At 37.3% G+C, this 19,487-nt stretch overlaps 1 protein-coding gene across 2 annotated transcripts in view; it reads right to left on the bottom strand.

The window, feature by feature from the left end:
• DOCK1 (dedicator of cytokinesis 1) overlaps window positions 1-19,487 on the bottom strand; it is a 318,523-nt gene that overhangs the window by 8,740 nt on the left and 290,296 nt on the right. For both annotated transcript variants that reach the window (XM_069864186.1, XM_069864187.1), the window contains exons 47-51: window positions 17,636-17,773; window positions 14,302-14,447; window positions 10,224-10,422; window positions 4,682-4,835; window positions 373-518 (exon numbers count right to left, since the gene is read on the bottom strand). In XM_069864186.1, the coding sequence (XP_069720287.1) occupies window positions 373-518; window positions 4,682-4,835; window positions 10,224-10,422; window positions 14,302-14,447; window positions 17,636-17,773 (783 nt within the window). The remainder of the gene's footprint in view (window positions 1-372; window positions 519-4,681; window positions 4,836-10,223; window positions 10,423-14,301; window positions 14,448-17,635; window positions 17,774-19,487) is intronic.

The following is a 19,487-nucleotide window of genomic DNA, read 5'->3' as shown; positions in this document are numbered from 1 at the left end:
ATTGAATGCTGACAGAACAGAGCTCCAGAAAGGAAATATGTCAGGTACGTGTTTTATCTCCTTTCTTGAGACAGGACTAAAAAGCTATTAAATCTAATTTGCTGCTGAGACTATGTCCTGCCAGTTTAAGCTCCCTTACCAACACAACTAACAACATTTTGCTTAGACTTCTCGACCAGAATGAATCCAATCTCTCTGCAGGTTGATCCCTGTGAGCAGTGCCACTCCCTCACACTCCAGATATTGTTTGCAACTGCAGAAATCTCTGTATCTGCTGACGTATCCATGAGCAAGGTTACATCTCACTGTGGATTGTTCAAGGTATAAAAGAAAAGAAAATTGTAGGAAATTATCATCATCTCTGGGACTCACCCTTTGATGGGCAGGGGGGGAGGTGGTTGGACTGATCAAGTCTTGACTTTCCATGAGGTTCCCGTAATCGGCCATGCTTCCTTTGAGAGGCAGAGGAGGAGGAATGTCAGGGATGTCAGAGCTGGACATACCATTCAGCTCCAGATCTGTAAAAATCAACACCAAATTAACTCTTTCAATAACTGAAACAAATCCAAAGATCCAGACTGCACCAATTCTTGCCACACCGGTACTGGGACAATGCTGCACATGTGATGTCTTTGTCTGCTCTTCATTGCTTCTATAATTTTCTGCAGCTCATCTAATAAGGGATTCTAAAGAAAAGTAGAACAAATGAACCAACCTGCATATTGATGGAAAGTATGCACTGTGAAGTCACACTGGATTAGTTCTTTAGTTATGTTCAAAATATTTGAATTATTGCCTCGTTTTAATAGAAAATAATTTTTCTTTCTGATTCGACACCAAAATATTCCTATCTTGGTAAATATAATTTTGTCAGCTGTAACCTCTGCATTTGCAGATTGTACCTTAGTACACAAACAGAAGTTTTGGTAAGTGCACTAAGAAAATACAATAAAACTAAGCTTTATTTACTTTCTCCCAGTAAAATAAAAGCTCCTTGTTAATAAAATGCAAAAATGAAAGCCTGTACGTAGCTACATCTCTCTCAAAAACTTTAAAACTACAAGTAACTGCAATAAATGAACGGTCATTAGTTGTTGAGTAAATAAAATCCCGCAAGAGAAAGCACAAAACATTTATTATTACTGTTTGCTGGGCAGAAAATTCCCTTTTCTTAGCAGATAAATCCTAGCAGGTACGTGCTGTAAAGGCGAATAGCCTGAGGGACAATAAAGTTTATTGAGGCCTGAGTGATACATAGTTTTTTGTGTAGAAAACCACCCACAGTGTATTCTGGGGTAATTCAGTCATTTCAACACAGGCAAAACCCACCGTGAGCTCTACAACATAAAAAACCCTTAATTTATTTTTGATAAATTAGGGAAGTGTTCTCATTTAGGAAATGAAAAAAAGATTATTTTACTGGGTTGATTTGTGAAACAAGTGAAGGACTTGTTTATGCAAATATTATATTGCAAGGCTCCTATCAATATCTTACAAAAAGTGCCCTTTTATTGTTCTCTAAAATGGCCTCTCACTAACACAATTTAACTGTAAGGTGGTTGTATTGATTTGTCACTGAAAACTGTAATACTACTCTTTATCATCTCACTTGAACTTTCAGCCAAACCAGGAGGAAGAATATTTTCCATCCTGGGACTTCAAACTTTCAGTGGCTTATTCTGCATCAGACTGAAAAGTATTGTTTGTCCTCCAGGATCTGAATTTCTCACAGTTTTTTCCACTGAGTCCGTTTTTCATCCTTTCTTTTCTCCATATACAGGACTTCTGCATTCCCCACACATTCATAATACTTCCCGTTAAATACCTCCATCAGAAGCTGCTTCTACTAAGTTCATGTCATCAAAAGATGCTGTACATTTGTAACTAAATATTGATGCTGCAAATGAACCTCCTTGTTCATTTTGTATGAACTTCCCAGACTACCGTACATCTAAAGATCACAGACATTTGAGACTGTAAACCTCACAAAACAGCTCCTTGACATACATCCTGCATGTCTCATCTACAACTACATATCTGACTGTCTCTATATCTGCATCATAATTGTTTGGCTTTTCCATGCAGTTTGCGATAATACTGAGAGATGTTTGTAAAATGGCATTATCTTTAGAGTTGCAGCTTTAGCTAAAACTATAGCAGAGCTTTGAGTCCTGCTTCACAAAGTGAAATCTTTCAGTATTTACTGTAACCAAACCACGTTTTGAGGTCTCACTGTAAACATTTCTTACGTGGAAACTGAAAATTAGTTTAATAACACACGATTACCCAAAGATGAAACAAATTTAATTGCCCTGAACACTTAATCTTTGTATCTTACATAATATTATATTATCTACAATATAACTTCATCTAAGCCATTACATGTAGACTAATAGGTGCTACCAAGAAGATGCTAAGAAAGATTTTGTTAGGAGTTACGCCATTGTTTCTTTAAGGCTGACATTTGGAAGATCCATAGAAATGCAGGTGAGCAATGTTTTCCCTAGAGCTGCAGAGGAAAAAATGTTTGGAGGCAATTCTACTTTAACATCTACAATACTCTGAACAACCTGGATGGTCAGTAACTGTCCATGCCACTGCATCTTGCTCTGCTCCTGTCCCTTTCCTTACATTCCCCAGCATTTGTTACAGGTCAGATTTTCTGCAGCCCTCATTGTGTTCCTACAGTCTGTACATGGCACCTTCACAACCTTATCTTTTTGTAAGACAGCAATAAATCCCTGTAAATGTGGACAGAGTATTTCCATCCACATGAATAGTTTATAATATATATTAGCAACATATTTACATTCAGTCTGACAAACAATTTAGTAGAACAACAACCTTCTATAATGAAAACAGTATTTGCCCTGAATAATCTTTCACACAGTTTAATGAAATCTAAGAGTCATCCACCTTACTGCAGAAACAGGTATCAAATACAAACCTTAGGAATTTTCAGTCACGCTTCAAAAAGATGTGTTTGCTACAGATCTATTAATTTGCTCCTGCTCAATTCAGCTGAACTATATCTCACTAACACAGTGACTATACAAATAATTACTCATCATTTCTCCTTTGCTATCATTATTCAAGGTGTTTCATCAGACTTGTGTGGTCTGAATATTTATTCCATACTGGACATGTGCCACTGAGAATATCTTTGAGCTGGCAAGAGATCAGTTAGATGACTCCTTTTTCATCTTAACCTAATGACCAAATTTTACACTCCATTCTCCTAAACTGTCAGCTAACAAGCAAGCAGTATTGCTTAGCAACCCATTAACAGCTTTTAGCCAATTTGTGCACTAAAGCAACTTTATCCTTTTCCTAAAGAAATGTATCACTACAATTCCTCAAACAATTATGGACAAGTCCCATGGAGTGAGCTCAACCTGTTTTCCGTAACATCCATAAATGTCCAAGATAAAGGCATAAATATATGTCTTAAATACATTACAGTGTCAGATAAGATTTTAAAGCTAGTTTTAACAAAACATGTACAGAAAGAATCCAATTCAAAGAATACTTTTTGCAGGAGTACATACACTCTGCTTCTCTCTATTTCCAGTTTTTAGCATACTGGTAGCTTTTGGTTATCAAAACTGTAAAGAAAGGAGAGAGTTCACCTTTATCAAAATACTTGATTTGAGTATCTGACTCAGCAAAGGAAATACTGCATTGGTTTGCACTTGCTTACCCCTCTTCCATGTGTTTGCAACCAACAATTTCAAGTCATTAAAACAACGCCAAATGCCTTTTAGAAGACAAATCTGTTGCTATAGATTTGTAGAACAGACACATTCCTGCTCACAGGACATATATCTGCAAGTCTCAACAAGGGCTTTCTAAAACACTATTTAAGGGGAAAAGTTTTGAGTGTCAATAAAAATAAAGAAAACAAAGTGATCTTGATCAAACAGGTTTGTTTTTTTTTTCTTAAAACTGATTATTTATTCTCTTTACTAATAGTTTCCTCTTGACTACTGTTCTAGCATTTAGGTACATTTATCAAAAAGATGGAGGGTTTTTTTGTCTACATGTTATCAACTGAAACCCCTGAATCAGTGTTTTCAGAAAACAGCACAGTAAAATAATCAGGTTGTGTATTACACCTCGCTCTGCAACAGGATTTCCTGAAGAATGATGCAAACACATAATATTTTACAGAAAAACTGATAGATGTCAAAGTCAAACAAAAATACATCAAAAAGACTGACTGCCTCTGCCCCCATCTCCCTGATCTGCCTTGTCCTCACTACCTAGCAAATAAAAGTTCTTTCAAGGTACAATTATATGAAAATATTATTTTTTCTGCCTTTATGCTCCGAAATACTGTAAATCCAATATAGAAACAAGTACAACACTAATTTTTGACAGTTACTCCATACCTAAGTAATTGTTAATGATTACTTGAAAAGGAAAATAAACTCTTCCAATGCAACAATTTTTCTTGCTTTTGAAAAATGTTGAAATGATTTTTACTAACAAATGCAAGAAGCATGACATTAAGAAGCAAGTTCATGCTCCTACATTAATCCCATTGTGAAGGCAGAAAAACTAACTCAAAGAACTCAAACCAAGCCATAACGCAATGGTCAGGAAACCAACCTCCCCAACAGAAGTTATTCTGCATTAAGTATTCTAGGAAAATAAAATTTAACTGAAATTAAACACTTACTGGACTGTATGCTGAAAGAAAGTTTTGTCCGTGGTGTTATTGGGGGTGGAGTCACTTGGGAGCTGGGAGGTGATGGAGAAACGGAGAAACGTCTTTCACTTGAAATGATGTTTATGACTTGGCTTTTTGGTCTCTGTGGTCTTAGTGGGCTGATCTGTACGAGGATAAAACCAACGAAAATTGTAGTTGTTTCAATGCAGTAAGAGCAGATACTGGCCTGCACCACTAGGGCTCATCAAGGTGAGACAGTAAAGGAATACATGTTATTGAGTGACAGACTTTGGGATTGCTACATTTTCCCCACTACCTCCTAAACAGTAACAGGGCAACCATCACATAAAATTCTTCTGATTTAATGCAGTATTTCAGAGCTCCAAATGTTCTTCTTTTCTTCCCAGGAATCAGAATGAGACTTAATGCATACACCTGCCTGTAGCCTGGTCTATTTTTTTGTGAAGCAATGAGCCAATCCCCCAAACATTTCCTTAATAACAGCTAAGGAAGTCTGCGTCCTTACTTAAGATTATACAGCATTCAAAATCTTTAATTTCTTCTCACTTGGCCCTCATTTATAATTTTTCTTTAATTGCATGCATGGTCAAACCCTCTTCTGAGAAAGAAATCATTTGTCCAGAAACAGTTTCTTGATGGTGCATGTTTGTGCTTATATTTAATTCACTGAAATACCCCTATAGTTTTGCTCTGGCTGCTTCACAGTCCATTTAAATTTTCCATCAGAAACCCTGAAATTATACTTGTAATCTGATGGGCAACTAATGGTTTTGTTAAGGTGACTCCTCTCACTGAGTTTAATTCTGAGCTCTACTGTTTGTTATCCATCCACCAGCTCCCATATTTCCTGTAATAGCAGTGAACAAAGAAGTTTTTTTTATTGCCAGGAGATCACAGAAAACAGAGCTGCAGCCTGAAACTACGATGGGAGGAAAAGCCAAGGTGCTGCACTAGGACAGAACAGAAAACGCCAGCAGCAACTTATGCTTTTTTGAAGAAATCTGTCATTTTGCAATGTTCTTTTTAAATCGTATGTTGCGATGGAGAAACCTAAAACGAGGCATGAGTGCTTCCTTTTGTTTTCAGAAAACAAACCCTAAGAGGGTTTGTACAAAAGGCCGTTTCTCTGAGACACTTCTACAAGAAACGAACGACCATAAAGTATGTAATTTTGGAAAGTTCATTAAGATCTCAGGGTAACCTTTCAGAAATTTGCCTAAAATTAACATTCAAGTCCTAAAGACTCCAGAAGTTTCTTCTTTCAAGGTCTTTTCAAGTATATTTTTAGTAGAATGGGTAAACACAGCAATCACCTTCTCAGAGGCTTCTAACTAGAAAAAAAAAAAAACCTAAGGAAAGCAGATTAATTTATTAGGAAAGCTGCAATTCCAGAATGAAGAGAAAAAACAACAACTAGAATCAAGTTCCCAACTTAACCCTGTCTGTAGCTACTTATGTCAAATAAATTTTAACAACTTCTGGGATCAACAAATTTGGTCCTCTTCTTAAAGTGTCACATAAATCGTGGTTTTCCTAGGGAATAAGAACTCTTCGGGGACCACTAATCCATAATGAACCTACTGCTAATTTTTTCTGCCTAATGAAAGCAAGATCAACAGTGAGTGATGCTAGATGCCATTAAACCAATAAAACATACACTGCGATATTCTGATATCTAACGCAAGCTTTTGAGTGGTCTGTTAACTACCTGGCTTCAATGTTAGGTTTGCTATCAGCTCATAGAATCAAAGAATTAACAATGAAAATTTATGTTAAAGAAGTTTATGTCATACTTAAAAGAAGATAAAAAACTCTAGAAAACTATAAAGACATTACTGATCATCTTCACATACTGAAGTGCTTAATTTATCTTCTGATAAGATCATAGCAGTACCAGATCTCTGTAATTAGAGCTTGGGTTTTGATCAGTCAGTAAATTCATTATGAGTACAGTGAAATTTGGAAAAAAGTATTTAAGCCATATAACTGAACAAAATGGCCACTGACTGCTCCTTTATAGAGAAAAGGTAAAAACTCCAAGAAATAATCCTGCAGTTTTATCATCTTCCCACATTCTTCTATGACAATTCATTTGATTGGTGAAAAAATAAGTTCCTATATAAGGACAATATTCTAAGACAATACAACCTTTGAAAAGAAGAGCAGAAGGTATGCAGAGATGGGAATTACTGCTGTCTGACATGCCCGCTGTGTCTCTCACTCGATAGTCTCTGTAAGCTTGGTATCGTGTTTGTAATTATGTTGCACAAACCAATTAGTAGGGAATAACACAGGATCCAGTCAGATTCATATATAAGGTTATTGATGCATCATTCCCTTGTGAAAGCAAACCACCAATAACGACCTGTTTGTGGTGGGTGAAGAATAATTTAGAATATGAGTGTTGTTAGGCAACAGCTAATTATGTGTGAGTATGCATGTGTGACGTGAATATCTGAAACTGGACTTTTGAACTGTCAAGCACAAATCTGCTGTTTGCCAGCTACAACTGGCATGGGTTGGTTAAAGTGTGATGACACCTGGTGCAACAGAAGTGACACACATCGAACCTTCATATTATTAAATAGCAATGAGTCAGAGCCCTGTGCTTCTGCACATAGATTATTTTGACATATCCCACTTTTTCAAATCCATCATGAGTTCTTGTTTACTCTGTCTTGCCAATGACAACTTTAAGAGCAGTTTTTCCAGGCTGCTATGTATCCTTAAGCATCATCTTAGAGCAGACTTCATTGCCCAGTCTTGCTCATGGGAACATATGAGATATGTCAGAAGTCACAGTGAAGTCAGCACATGGGGGCTCTGCCACATCATTTCTACCTACAGAGCCTCCTCCTCTATCATAGAGAGAAGAAAGAAGGGATTGACCAACCTGGTGCTGACAAATCCAAGCTGGCTGTTACTCTTTCACCTGTTTTCTTGAAGGTACTTATAAACTGTCATCATACTAAAGAAAAGCATGTCTTTGGCTGTAAAACTCCCAAATATTTTAGAATTCAGAACTAAGAATCCATTAGGAAAATCACCAAGTAACTGAAATCTTGTAATTGATCTAGAAATGGTACAAGAACTCTAAAACTCTCAACAGAAGGAATCTAGTATCTAAATACAACATCTAGTAACTAGTAGTAGTTTATTACAAAAATCTCACTTTAAATCTCTTTCAATCTTTATCTTAATTTCCATTTCTATTCAAATCTGGATTCCAATTTTTTTCTTGAAAAAAACAATGCTTAAATTTTAGCGCCTCCATTTCATCACCATCTTTTTTTTTAAGCCTGCTACCAAGCTCCTAATGCAAAAGAAATGCCTTGTCCTTCATAAAGCACAGCAGTAACAGTGCTTTGGGAGCAATTTCAACTTACAAAGGAAACTTGCACACAGTGCGGCCCACAAAAGTAGAACAATGGAAAAGTTGAATTCTTACTCACAAAAGATAACAATTTCCCTTTTATATCATCAGTAGGGGATTTATGTCTCCAGAGTGGAAAAGTTTTAAGACAAGACAGATTTTATCTTTAAACTGCTTGACATTATCTGTACAAAATTGCTGAAGACAGCAGTGACAATTGTTCAACTACTGTTGTAAACTAATCTCAAAAGTTTTTCCTCTATTTCACCCTAAAGAGAAAATGAACCACACTAACACCAACCCTTGAAAATGACTTGCTCATTTTTAAGCTCAAAGTGGTTTGCACATACCAAAACTGAGGGTTTTTCTCCCGCTGGTGAACTCCTTTTCACATTATCAATCTATGGATTTCAAGCAAGAAACTAATTCTGGAATCTAACTGCCCTCCCTCTGTGTAACCAGGGGAAAATTGGTCATACCAGTCATTCATTGAAAGCTCTTGACTGGGAAGAGTGGAAAACTTCAACCAAACCAAGCTGAGCTTTGCTCACTTTTGTTCCTCATATGACAAATGGGAATAAGCCTTGAAGGGTTATCATGTCCTTTCCAGCCAGAATTTACATTTTTCCAGTGTAAGCAATCTTCTCCAATGCCCAAGTCTTCTCAGCAATGACAGTGACATCAGCTACCTTGGATGCTGTCATGGATTTGCGCAAGTCCAACTGACTGAGCTGCTATGAAATACAATTTTCTTCTTCTGTGGCTAGTTCTCTTCTCCCACAAACTCTGATAGTTTGTCTGGGGATCTGGGAGATGTGAGTGCAAGCCTTGCCACTGCAATGTTCAGACTTAGTCAAAATACAACTGCTGCAATGTGCCTCATATGTCCAGAGTTGAGTGCATTTGTCAGAAAGACGAGATGTAAGGAAATCTACACAAAATGTATTTGCTGTCTAACCCTAATCCTAACTCTCTAATGATGCTCACCTGACTGCTTTGGCAGGAGGAAACTCCATTTAAAAACAAACGGTGTTGATTCAAAATTTACTGAAGTCAATGGAAAAACTCACGTGCTTAAAAGGAATTTGGGTGAAAAGCCTGGGACAAACAAGAGGGATTTTATCTGAGTTTTGCCAAACTAATACTGGGCCTAAGGCTACGTCAAACAAAACAATTCTGATCTTCCAAGCTGTCAGAAGACAAATCTGAGAAATTAGCTCATCTCTGGATGGAAAAGGAGAAGCAAATCCATAAAACAGAGGAACTACAGCTGAACATCAAAGTAATGTTCTGCCATAAATAACAATGAGAAGGAATTAGAGGATCTAGTCATCACATGTCAGAGAGAAATCACTTCAACAGTCCAATGTAAATGACAGACACCAATGGAAGACTGCAAAGTTAAAAGTTGGCTCTACAAGTACTTCTATGAGTCCTTAAAAGAACATTACATTACTTCTGGAAGGCAAGTTTTAAACTATTTGCCTCAAAACAGGTGTCCAGGAAGAGATTTGGAGGTTACAGTTAGTTCACACACTCCCTGTTCCAGCTTAAAATGGCCTTGCTTTCAATTTCAGAGCTAAAACGTCTCAAGTTACCTAAGCCTTTAGGACTGTTTCAGTGAATTAAGTATACACCAAGAAGAGAGGCTTTATGAGAGATATGTGCTGTAGTTAATATTCTTACACATGGCCAGTAGTGTAACCGCTTATGATTTTCTGCTCAAAACAGCCTTTTAAGAATACGTAATTGCAATGCACAAAATGACCTTGTAGCATTTCCACCAAAAAGTGTCTTGCAGTAGTCAGCTGAAAATTGAGAAAACCCATCACCATCTATTAGGAAACATAAATTCAAAAGGCTTATAAAACAGTAGCATTTATTTTACTGAGGATATACTATCTGTCCATTTTATCAAATAGTCGTACATAGCTTTTAGTAAGAGTTTCACATGAGACACCACGATTTTTTTTACACTGTAATTAAAATCTATATATTCTTTTATTAAATATCACCTATATCTACAATGTAGCATATTCCCTTAAGAGCTATTTTTAGTCTAAAAATAAACTGAATCATAAAACCCAACATTTTTATTGAAGAGGAGAAAGAACACTGCTCTGAATAAGATAAAACATTACTTGCTAATAAAGTTACCGTTTCTGAAAGGATCACTGCTTCAGACTGCTGCAGAGAAATATCAGTAGATTTAATTTCTTTATCAAATATCTCTTGATGCTTGCTGTTCCTTTTCTCCTTCTTCTTCTCTTTCTTATCTTTATCTAGGTCATCCTTGTCCAATTTATCTTGAGACCTAGAATGCATCTTTTTTGGCAGCAGGGGCTCCAGTACAAACCTAAAGAAAATTGTTGTTGGTTAGATCAATGAAATACTATTTTCAAAACACCTAATTTTAATTCACGTATTTCCCAAAGTCTCGCTTCAGTTAAAGATGATTTCCTAATCCAGGAAAACTCATTAGAGAGAAAAATAGGAGGGCAGAAGGTCATAACAATCATAATTGTCTTATAATAAAATTTACTGCAGAACTGCTGAAGAACCAGTACTGCGCATTCCCCTGTTCTGTAGTAAATTTACTGGTTTACAGCTACATAAACTCCTGAGTTTCACTGTATGTGATTTACATAAAAATGAGTTTCTCTTTCCGCACTCTTACTACATATGCTGGGGCATTACAGCAGGCATGTCAGAAGATGCTTGAAAACTCCAGTGGAAATCAGCACCATACAAGTGCAGGTAATTGTACAATGCACATTAAAGAACTGCCACCCCTACTTCCCCTGTACCCTGGAGGCAGTCCATACAGTTACCAATGGCTTTAAGGATTTCTTTAAAAAAAACACCCGAGTTCCCAGAGACCCGGGATTTTTTTTTTTTTTCATGGAGAAAGAGGATGTATTTATTCCCCAGAGAAGGAATAGCAGTTGAGAAATTGTTTTGCAGTGGTGTAGAGATTTTCTGTTGAACATGCATGACATGAAATGCTTTCTAAATCTTGTAACTCATCAAAATTACATTACCTTTCCACAAAGAAGCAAACAATACCACCTTTAGTGCAAAGGAAACACCTCTACATTGCACAAAGGCACGAGGTACAGAGGTTTAACCACAGACACAAGCACTATTCCTGTCCATAATAACACACTGTGTGTGTATGTTTGGCTTTGTGTGCATGAGCATACACGTTTCCACACGAGTGTGCACACATATACTCACAGATCCACACCTCTGCTCACCTACAGTAAGTCCTGGTAAGGGGGAGCCAGGAGGGCTGAGCTTACCTGTTCTGATACCACAGATAAACTCAAGAATGAAAAATCAGTCAGAGAATAATGAGGGGCAAAGGTAGTTCCCAAAAAAGCAGTTGTCTTTTCCCACCTGTAATGTTTCAAGTGTGCAAATATCAGCAAGGCTAATATACTAGTACTATCAGCTCTGCAATTTCTACAGTCTATGACTACTTTCCTTTGGGGTTCAATGAACTTTTTTAAGAGAAGGGAAAGTACTATTTATTGGAATTCTTTTTGGCTAATTTTTAATCAGTAATTTAAAGGAATCTCTCTTATCTCACGATTTTTAATGATGAGTTTAAACAAAAGGTAAAGAGATAATTTCCTCTTAACAAGCTAAAATATTTTTAGCTAGACAAAATATTTTGTAATTTATTGTACATTTTAAAGTAAACAAACTGCAAAAGTCACACTCTAGTTAAAACTACCCTGGCAGATTTTAAGAAGCTGCCTCAAATCCTTACACTACAAAACTGAAACCAAAGCAAAAACCCTAAATAGAAGGCGGCAACTTACTTTTTAACATTGGAAATGTATCTACTGTGCTATGGTGATGCATGGGTGTACAGGTCACAATCTTTGCTATGAAACTCTGGAGGCATCAGTTACAAAGCCCAGACCATAAGACAACTCTCCTGATGCTGTGTGTTTTCAGCCAGGTGAACTGAATATTTTAGCCACTTCTGCTGGGCTGGAGGGCAGTGACAGCTGCTTCACAGGTTGATGGCACGTTTACAAGAGGAATTGCCACTCTTCAGACAATGATTAATTGCTTCACTTCCAGGCATTACTATTATTAGTACTATTAATAATTCGTATGCAATGTATCAGTGATAAAATGGGTTAGCATGCCATGCTCCTACTTGAAGTACATTAGGACTTGCAGCAGACTGCAAATCACACCGGCACACTGGGACTTCCCCACTTCCAAACACTGCTTGTAAGTGCTCAAATTTTTACCTAAGTCCCATTTTAAGCAGCAAATAAAGGTTCTTTTTTTTTTAAATCAGAGTTTTATTTATACGTAGAGTTGGGAGATGTAAATGTCTGTTTTGAGTTTTTATTGTTTAAAGCTCCAAAAAAGGAGAACCCGAAGATGGCATAAAATATAAATTTGGTGATCTGGGCAAAACAGTCTGCTGGCTCCACTTCTAATTGTTTATCTTAGCTTCGTCTATAATCTCAGAATTAGCATATAAAAAGCAGGGAAATGGAAAGCAGGAGAGGACAACTGACCATAAACCAAATCAACCACGGTAGGTACATGCGTGAACTTCTTCCAAGTTAGTTGTGACAAACCACCCACATGATTTTTAAATCATTTGAATTTTTGAAGTATTTCATTAAGTTATTTACATCTGATGATTTTTCTTCTCCTGCTCCACTGATCAAGCAATTGAACAGTTTTTTCAGGTCTTCTCAGTTGCTCATTATATTTTCTTCATGTGTATTACAGTTGTATTGCCCTGGGCTCAGAGCAGGAGCTGAGCTGCACTGTGAAGTTTCTTTTTTTTAATACACATACCGAGTGAACTCATGAGATCCTCCAAAACCGCTAAGTGATATCTACTAAAACAAAGCTGGGATGGAGAGTTGAAATTTAAGAAAATAGCATCCAATGGAGAAAGAAAAATATATATTATGATTTTGAAGGGAAAAAGAGAAAGAGGTAGAAGGAGGCAGGGAAAGAACTGACATTTTTCTTCTGAGATAAAATAAGTTCGCCACTAATATGGGATAGTAGTTATCCCCAAGTTCCAGCAAGGCAACTTTTGTGGATGAATTAGTCAAAATGCATTATAATCTCTGCTGTCCTACATTTACATCCACATGACTCACCATGTATATGTTAGGGAGGGTAATGTAATGAGAGCTGAATTGCGCTCTGTTTGCAGTTCTTCCCAATGGGTATATAAACTGTTTGTAATCAAGGTAAGTATCACGTTGGGCCTTAGGTACTGTATTTAATTTTATTTGCTGCTTTTACTCTCAAGTCAGGTAATAACTCCCTCTGAAGGTGCACAAGGGACATGAACATTTCTAGCACATCTCTGTAAATTAGCAGCCCTTCAGGAGGCTTAAAAAACTGCTGCCTTGGTCAAATATTGAGTTTCTGGATTACAGGAATGCCCGAGGGGAGAAGGGACTTCTGAGGCTGCATGGAAACCCCAGAAAGAAAACAGATTATTTTGTTCTTTTGATGGATGTGACTGTGAGACAGGGCTTATCAACAGTATTCCCAGTTCTCATGTGAAATATCTTGATAAGTCTTGAAGTACAATCTTGCTATAAGCAGCTCTTCCTCTGGCAGCAAAATGAGAAGAAATGATCGAGCAGTTAGCTAATCCCTTCCTTCTCCCAAGCTCCACCTGTTAACTGTGATAGGGCTGGCTGAACACACACCTCATCCGTGACTTTGCCAAAGATCACTTCTGAAGTATTACCATTGCAATACTTTAAAAGGGGACAATATATCTCCTATTTGTTTTGGGGTTTTTGCTTGAAATGTTAGGGGATTTTGTTTAACTTTGTTTTAAAGGTGGCCAAGAAGAGCATTATATTTATCTTGGTTAAAGAAAAGGACAAGGAATATATCTTGTGATAAATGTCTATATAGGTTGGATTTTTTAGCCAATATTAGGCTGTCATTTAGAAGTGCCATTATCACCACATCCCAGTTACTCACATCATTGTGTCACATTGATATTTTTGGGTTATGATGATGAACAACTCTGGAATAAAATGCCCAACCAAAAAAGCCTCACAGTACCTTATGACACCAAAAAAGCACCCTAGATTGGAAGGAGTAACGCTGTGATAGCACTGAGAACTGGACGACTTTGTGACAATCCTAAAAACCTATCCTTCCACACGCCAAATTGTGCCTTACAGAGATAAGCCCAGAATGACTACTTCTTACACACCCATCTGAGCCAGGTCGAGAAGGTGTGCTGTCAGAGGAGATGGAAGACACCGATGCAACGGAGAGAGGTCTTGAAGATGACGGCATCGTGAAGGATCTCACCATAGACCGTGGCCGACTGCCTCGTCTATCATCCAAACTTGAAAGCTGCAATAAAGAAATGTAAGATCTTACTTCTTAAATCACAACGTAGCTGACATCTGCCTACAGAAAAAAAACACAGAAAGGTTTCATGGCTTTTCTTCCATGTGGAATTTTGTATTATTTAATTATACATCATGTTTATTGACAAAGAAAACAATTCTAGAGAAAATCCATTTAAAGGACTAAGTGGAAATATATATAATTTTAACCATATTCCAATAATTCATTTGTTTCAATGCAATTTATAGGCATCTTCTACATCTGGGCTTTAAAAAGGAGCTTTTTACAAGTTACTTTTTTTTAAGCCATCTCTTCAATTGAAGTGACGGCCCTGTCAGTATATTTAAATTAAATGGAGCTTTTAAAAAACAAAATGAAAACGAAAAAAATCCACTAAGAGGAGCTTTATGTCAAGAGACCCAATTTGCAGAGTGACATCTAGGTTAAAAAGAAAATATATGAAGGATATTTTTTGTTTGTTTCAGATAATTTCCGAGTTCTGAATATTTATACAAGCTTTGTTAGTCATTAATGACTGATATATGCATAAAATAATTGAACTCTTTCAGTCAACAAATAAGAATCTCATGCTGTTTAATTACAGGTATATTTTCCACCCTGCCAACTACTGCTAAATTGGCCTTGTACAAGGAAGACAGAAGCGATAAAACTCCATCAATCCTGACAATTCTTACTGGTGGTTAGAGTGAAATTAGAAAGATAACACCACCTGCGTATGACTTTCCAGTCATCTCCCCAATGATGTAAATGTATATTATTGAGGTGACTGACATGCAAGTAGCATTAATGTCAATTATTCCTGTTCTCCTTAGGAATAAATTACCATTTGAACTTTCCTCTTCCTAAATATTTTAGAAAGATGGGATTTGAAGGATTACAAACAGAACACCACTTAGAAGGACACCATAAAGGCTGCCACGATCCAGATAAGATCTCAGTGTCCCCATTAAAAAAAGTCATTGCTATAGACAAAAGTGAAAATTAATCTCTGAAGGAAGGCCTGTCATAAAATAAAAGAGAATACTTTACTAGCATGTAGTATTCCACTGAGGTTTTGGGCACTCAGGGAACACCACTTGCACATTTTTTACTGACCTGCCTGCCGTAGAATCTTTTTTGCCTTAATCCAGGACGCTCCACATCTCTCTGAGCAGAAAGCCGAAACTCTCTCCCTCACCACTTCCCACAACATTCACTCTTTAGAATAAATATCTGTGGGATTTTCTATGGATAATTTGGAACCAAATTCACATCCTGTTTATAATTATTTGATTGGTGTAAACTCAGTGGCATGTACCCATTAGTGACCACAATCAGAACTGGATGAAGAAGGTGCTGGTTTAAGGCTGTTCAAGGACACTTTGAGTGTTTCATTGTTTTTATAATTAGTGTAGAGACTACTGTTCATTAAAAGGCAGAAGTAAAGTTGCAGAACTTGTAATCGTTATCAATTTCTTTTTTTTCTATTTCTCAATTTTTTATTCCTTAATTTATTAAGGACTATATTGTGATGGAGCACCCATCTGATAATCCTGTCTTGGTGGGCTTAAGGACAGAAAGGCAGAAAGAGCCTGAAGAGGACACTGTTTCCTCCGTGATCTCTTCTCTGTGAAACTGTGCTTTAGACCCTAAGTTTTCAGGTACAAGACAAAAACAACCACTGCAGATTATTTTTTTTTAACCTCGTGGCTGCAGAGATAACCTTCAAAATCTGAGCCCATGAAGTAACATCTGCCTCAATACATATGTTAATTGATGCAGCACCTTAAAATATGATGAGCCAGCCCCAACTGGAGCAATGATGCTATCTGGTATTTTCACAATGAAGCCACCACGCACTTGCAAAGAGGTACCTGCCATCTGAGACCACGTCCTTTACCTGCTAGGACCTGCGAGCTGGCTTTTTTATTAAAAGGCAGTTCATAGGATCACAGAGCAACTTCCTTAGCTGTTTCCAGGGTGCCAGGGAAAGTCAGGGTTGGAGACTGCACCACAGCATCCTGTGGTACCATCCTCCTCTCCAGCAAAGCAGGGTGCTTGGGGTGTCCCCTGGCCGAGGTGTGAGGGGGCTGCAGAGCCACCAGGCAGGAGAGAAGCTGTATCTTGCCATCACAGGGCTGGGAGGAGGGAGTTGACTGCGTGCCAGCTCATCTTGACAAATTATGCATACTGGCTACCTCTGCATTAGACGACAAATGTTCTTTGATGGTAAATACATATGCTTTATTTTCTGGAGCAGTGAGAAGGTATGCACTGCACATGCAAGTTCCACATACTGCTGTAATTCCAGAAACAAGCCTAAAAATTACAGTGCATTTACAACAGCACCGTCAGGACTACCACTAGATGAATATAAAACTCACCCTGGCAGCCTTCAGTATTTTATTAGGTCACCACCTCCTAGTCAGTCTTAGAGCAATTCTAACCACTTGCCTCTTAGGTTCTTAAATGATTTTAAAAACTGATTCATATAATGGCACGCAATCCACACAAATTTTGACTGAGTTGTCAATTATATTCCCAAGTATGAAACTTTATGCTGGCTTTTGGTCTTCCTCCTTCCTTCGGGTAACACTCAAATTAAAAGAAGAACAAAACCCCACTGGAAATGCCACCAAATTCTTGGCTGTGCCTTGAAGATAAAGCAACAACTGAAAATAGCTTGTTGGAATGAGAAAAGCATGAACTCTGGCACTAGTAAATCTCATTAAGTATCAGCAATCTATTTACTGCCTGCGTACATGTATGGTGGTGCCAGAGTACGTATACTACTGTAGAGCAGCAAAGCCCTCACATCTCAGAAGGAATTACATCTACAGAAGGTGACATTCAGCTCTAGAAGAATCATGCTACAGCAGCATTTTTTTTTTTAAACCCAACTCCTTAATAACAGAATACTGAAGTATTACTTTGATTTTCAAGGAACAGATTTAGGCAATTTCGAGATTGTTCCCATGCTAGACAATGAAATTACCAAGGCTTTCTGCACACCTCTTATAGTGTCTGCCCAGTACTTAATAATTACACAGCTATCAAGATCAACCAGGCAATGCTGAATCAAGACTGCTTTTTCAGTCAGTGGGATATATAATAGAGAAGAAATACACAGTTGCTCATAATTTAAAGAAATTCCACATATTTAGGAAACATAAAGTTAGGAGATAACTTACAACAGCTCGGACCCCATACTGTTTTTCCACTTTGTCTTTCAGATGCCTGAAGCAAGCCTCCATTCGCTCATGGAAGGGCCTTAGCGCCTCTGTCACCTTCTCTCCATGAATCCGGATGCCTTCCGCCAGGAATGGGATCTAGAAATCAAAGTTATGCTGCTTCAGTCTGCTGAGACCTTCCTAAGTGAAGGGTTAGGGCAAGACTCCTACCTATGTGGCAAGAGGAGCGAAGGATCTTACTGAATAATAACAACAATAGCAATTATAATCATCACGATAATTATCATCATCATCCTCCATTGTATATGAAGCACAACAGAGTAAAAAAGGATCTAAAATCTATTACACATGATTTCCTTTTTTCTCTGTTAACTACAGTCCTTTAATACAGCCATAGTTCTGCCCAGTAATTATACAATGGAGGCACAGCTGAATTTATCAGATAGCACATATATTCCTGCGATGTTATATTCACAGGCCCACGTATACACTGTACTTTAAAATGGCAAACTGATGAATGACGACTCTCACACTGGGTTATTAATATCAGTCCCTTCCCACTTTCATGAGAATAAAACCTTGAAGGAGAAAATACTTGCATGTTTTCTTTAATAAATGCTATTTCTGAAACTGCAGATAAGCTACATTCTTGGACGTACATATATTGCAGAACAATATCTATTAATAAACCAGAAAGCTTTATATACTATACACTTCTCCTTAGAAAAAATATTTTATTTGCTTTGGGAACAAAACTGAAGAGAAAAAATTTAAATTAATTCCCTTTTGTAACTGAAAATAGTCATTTATCTTCAAGGCTTCTGTCACAAAATATCCATGCCAACACAGGATTATGTAATTAGTTCATAGTGTGGAGGTGTAGTTGACCTTTTAAAATGTTTTAAGAGAGACATTTTCATTCCCATTGCTATCCAGACACACCATTAGAGTTTTCTACCTCCAGCTTAGGAAAAATATTTTCTCTTCCAGGTCCATTTCAACCCACGCAGTGCTCTGATTCTAACTTAGATATTCTCTGCAGCAATCAAGCTAAGAGGCTTCTTCTTAATAATTAATAATTAAATCCTATTACTGATTAAAACCAGATTTTTCTAATATGACTGAGCAGCAATCAGAATGAGTAGCTTTATTAGTAAGGATAATAATAAATACACAGATGAATTACAGATGAGCAAACTCAAGAAATCTTATCAAGATGATTCTCTGTGATTTGGCACTCTTTAAATGGACAAAGTTTCTTCCCCTAAAAGACTAGAGAGAGAAGAAATAATGATGATAAAATTTTTACTGTAGCCACTTCTATTTATAGCCATATGGATTTGCACTCTACAAAAACTAAACATTGAAATCTGAAAATTTCTCTGCACTGAGAAGTAAATTACTATCCAAATTTTCATAATTATCAGGCCACATCATGACCCTTCTGTTTTTGGGGATAAGTGGTCACTTGGCTCATTTATTTAAAAGAACCTGCTGACTTTTAAAACAGATTATTTTAAAAAAAATCACATTACCAAGATGAAAGTACACGTGGGGTCTAAACCTACAGCTCTGAGGTAATTTTTACAAGCAGAAAATGCACTAATGAGCCTGTCCTAGGGAGCAGCCATCTCCAGTTTAGAAAATCAAGCACTATGAAGTAAATGACATTCTCTGTAGGGAAATGTCCCAGTCAGGAGAAAAAAACCATAGCTACTTCCTTCTATACTCCAAATGGAAGGTGTAAAGAGGGTTTCACTGCTGTTATACTGAAGGTGTATACAACCAGTTGTGGAGAGCTTCTGCTATCTGGAGAAGCAAAATAATAAGAGGGTCAATGGCCAGGTCTGCT

This window comes from Phaenicophaeus curvirostris, chromosome 9 (genome assembly GCF_032191515.1).
Source record: "Phaenicophaeus curvirostris isolate KB17595 chromosome 9, BPBGC_Pcur_1.0, whole genome shotgun sequence".
Lineage (NCBI taxonomy): Eukaryota > Metazoa > Chordata > Aves > Cuculiformes > Cuculidae > Phaenicophaeus > Phaenicophaeus curvirostris.
Note: the sequence above shows the minus strand (reverse complement) of the source record. Positions and strands in the feature narration are given on the sequence as shown.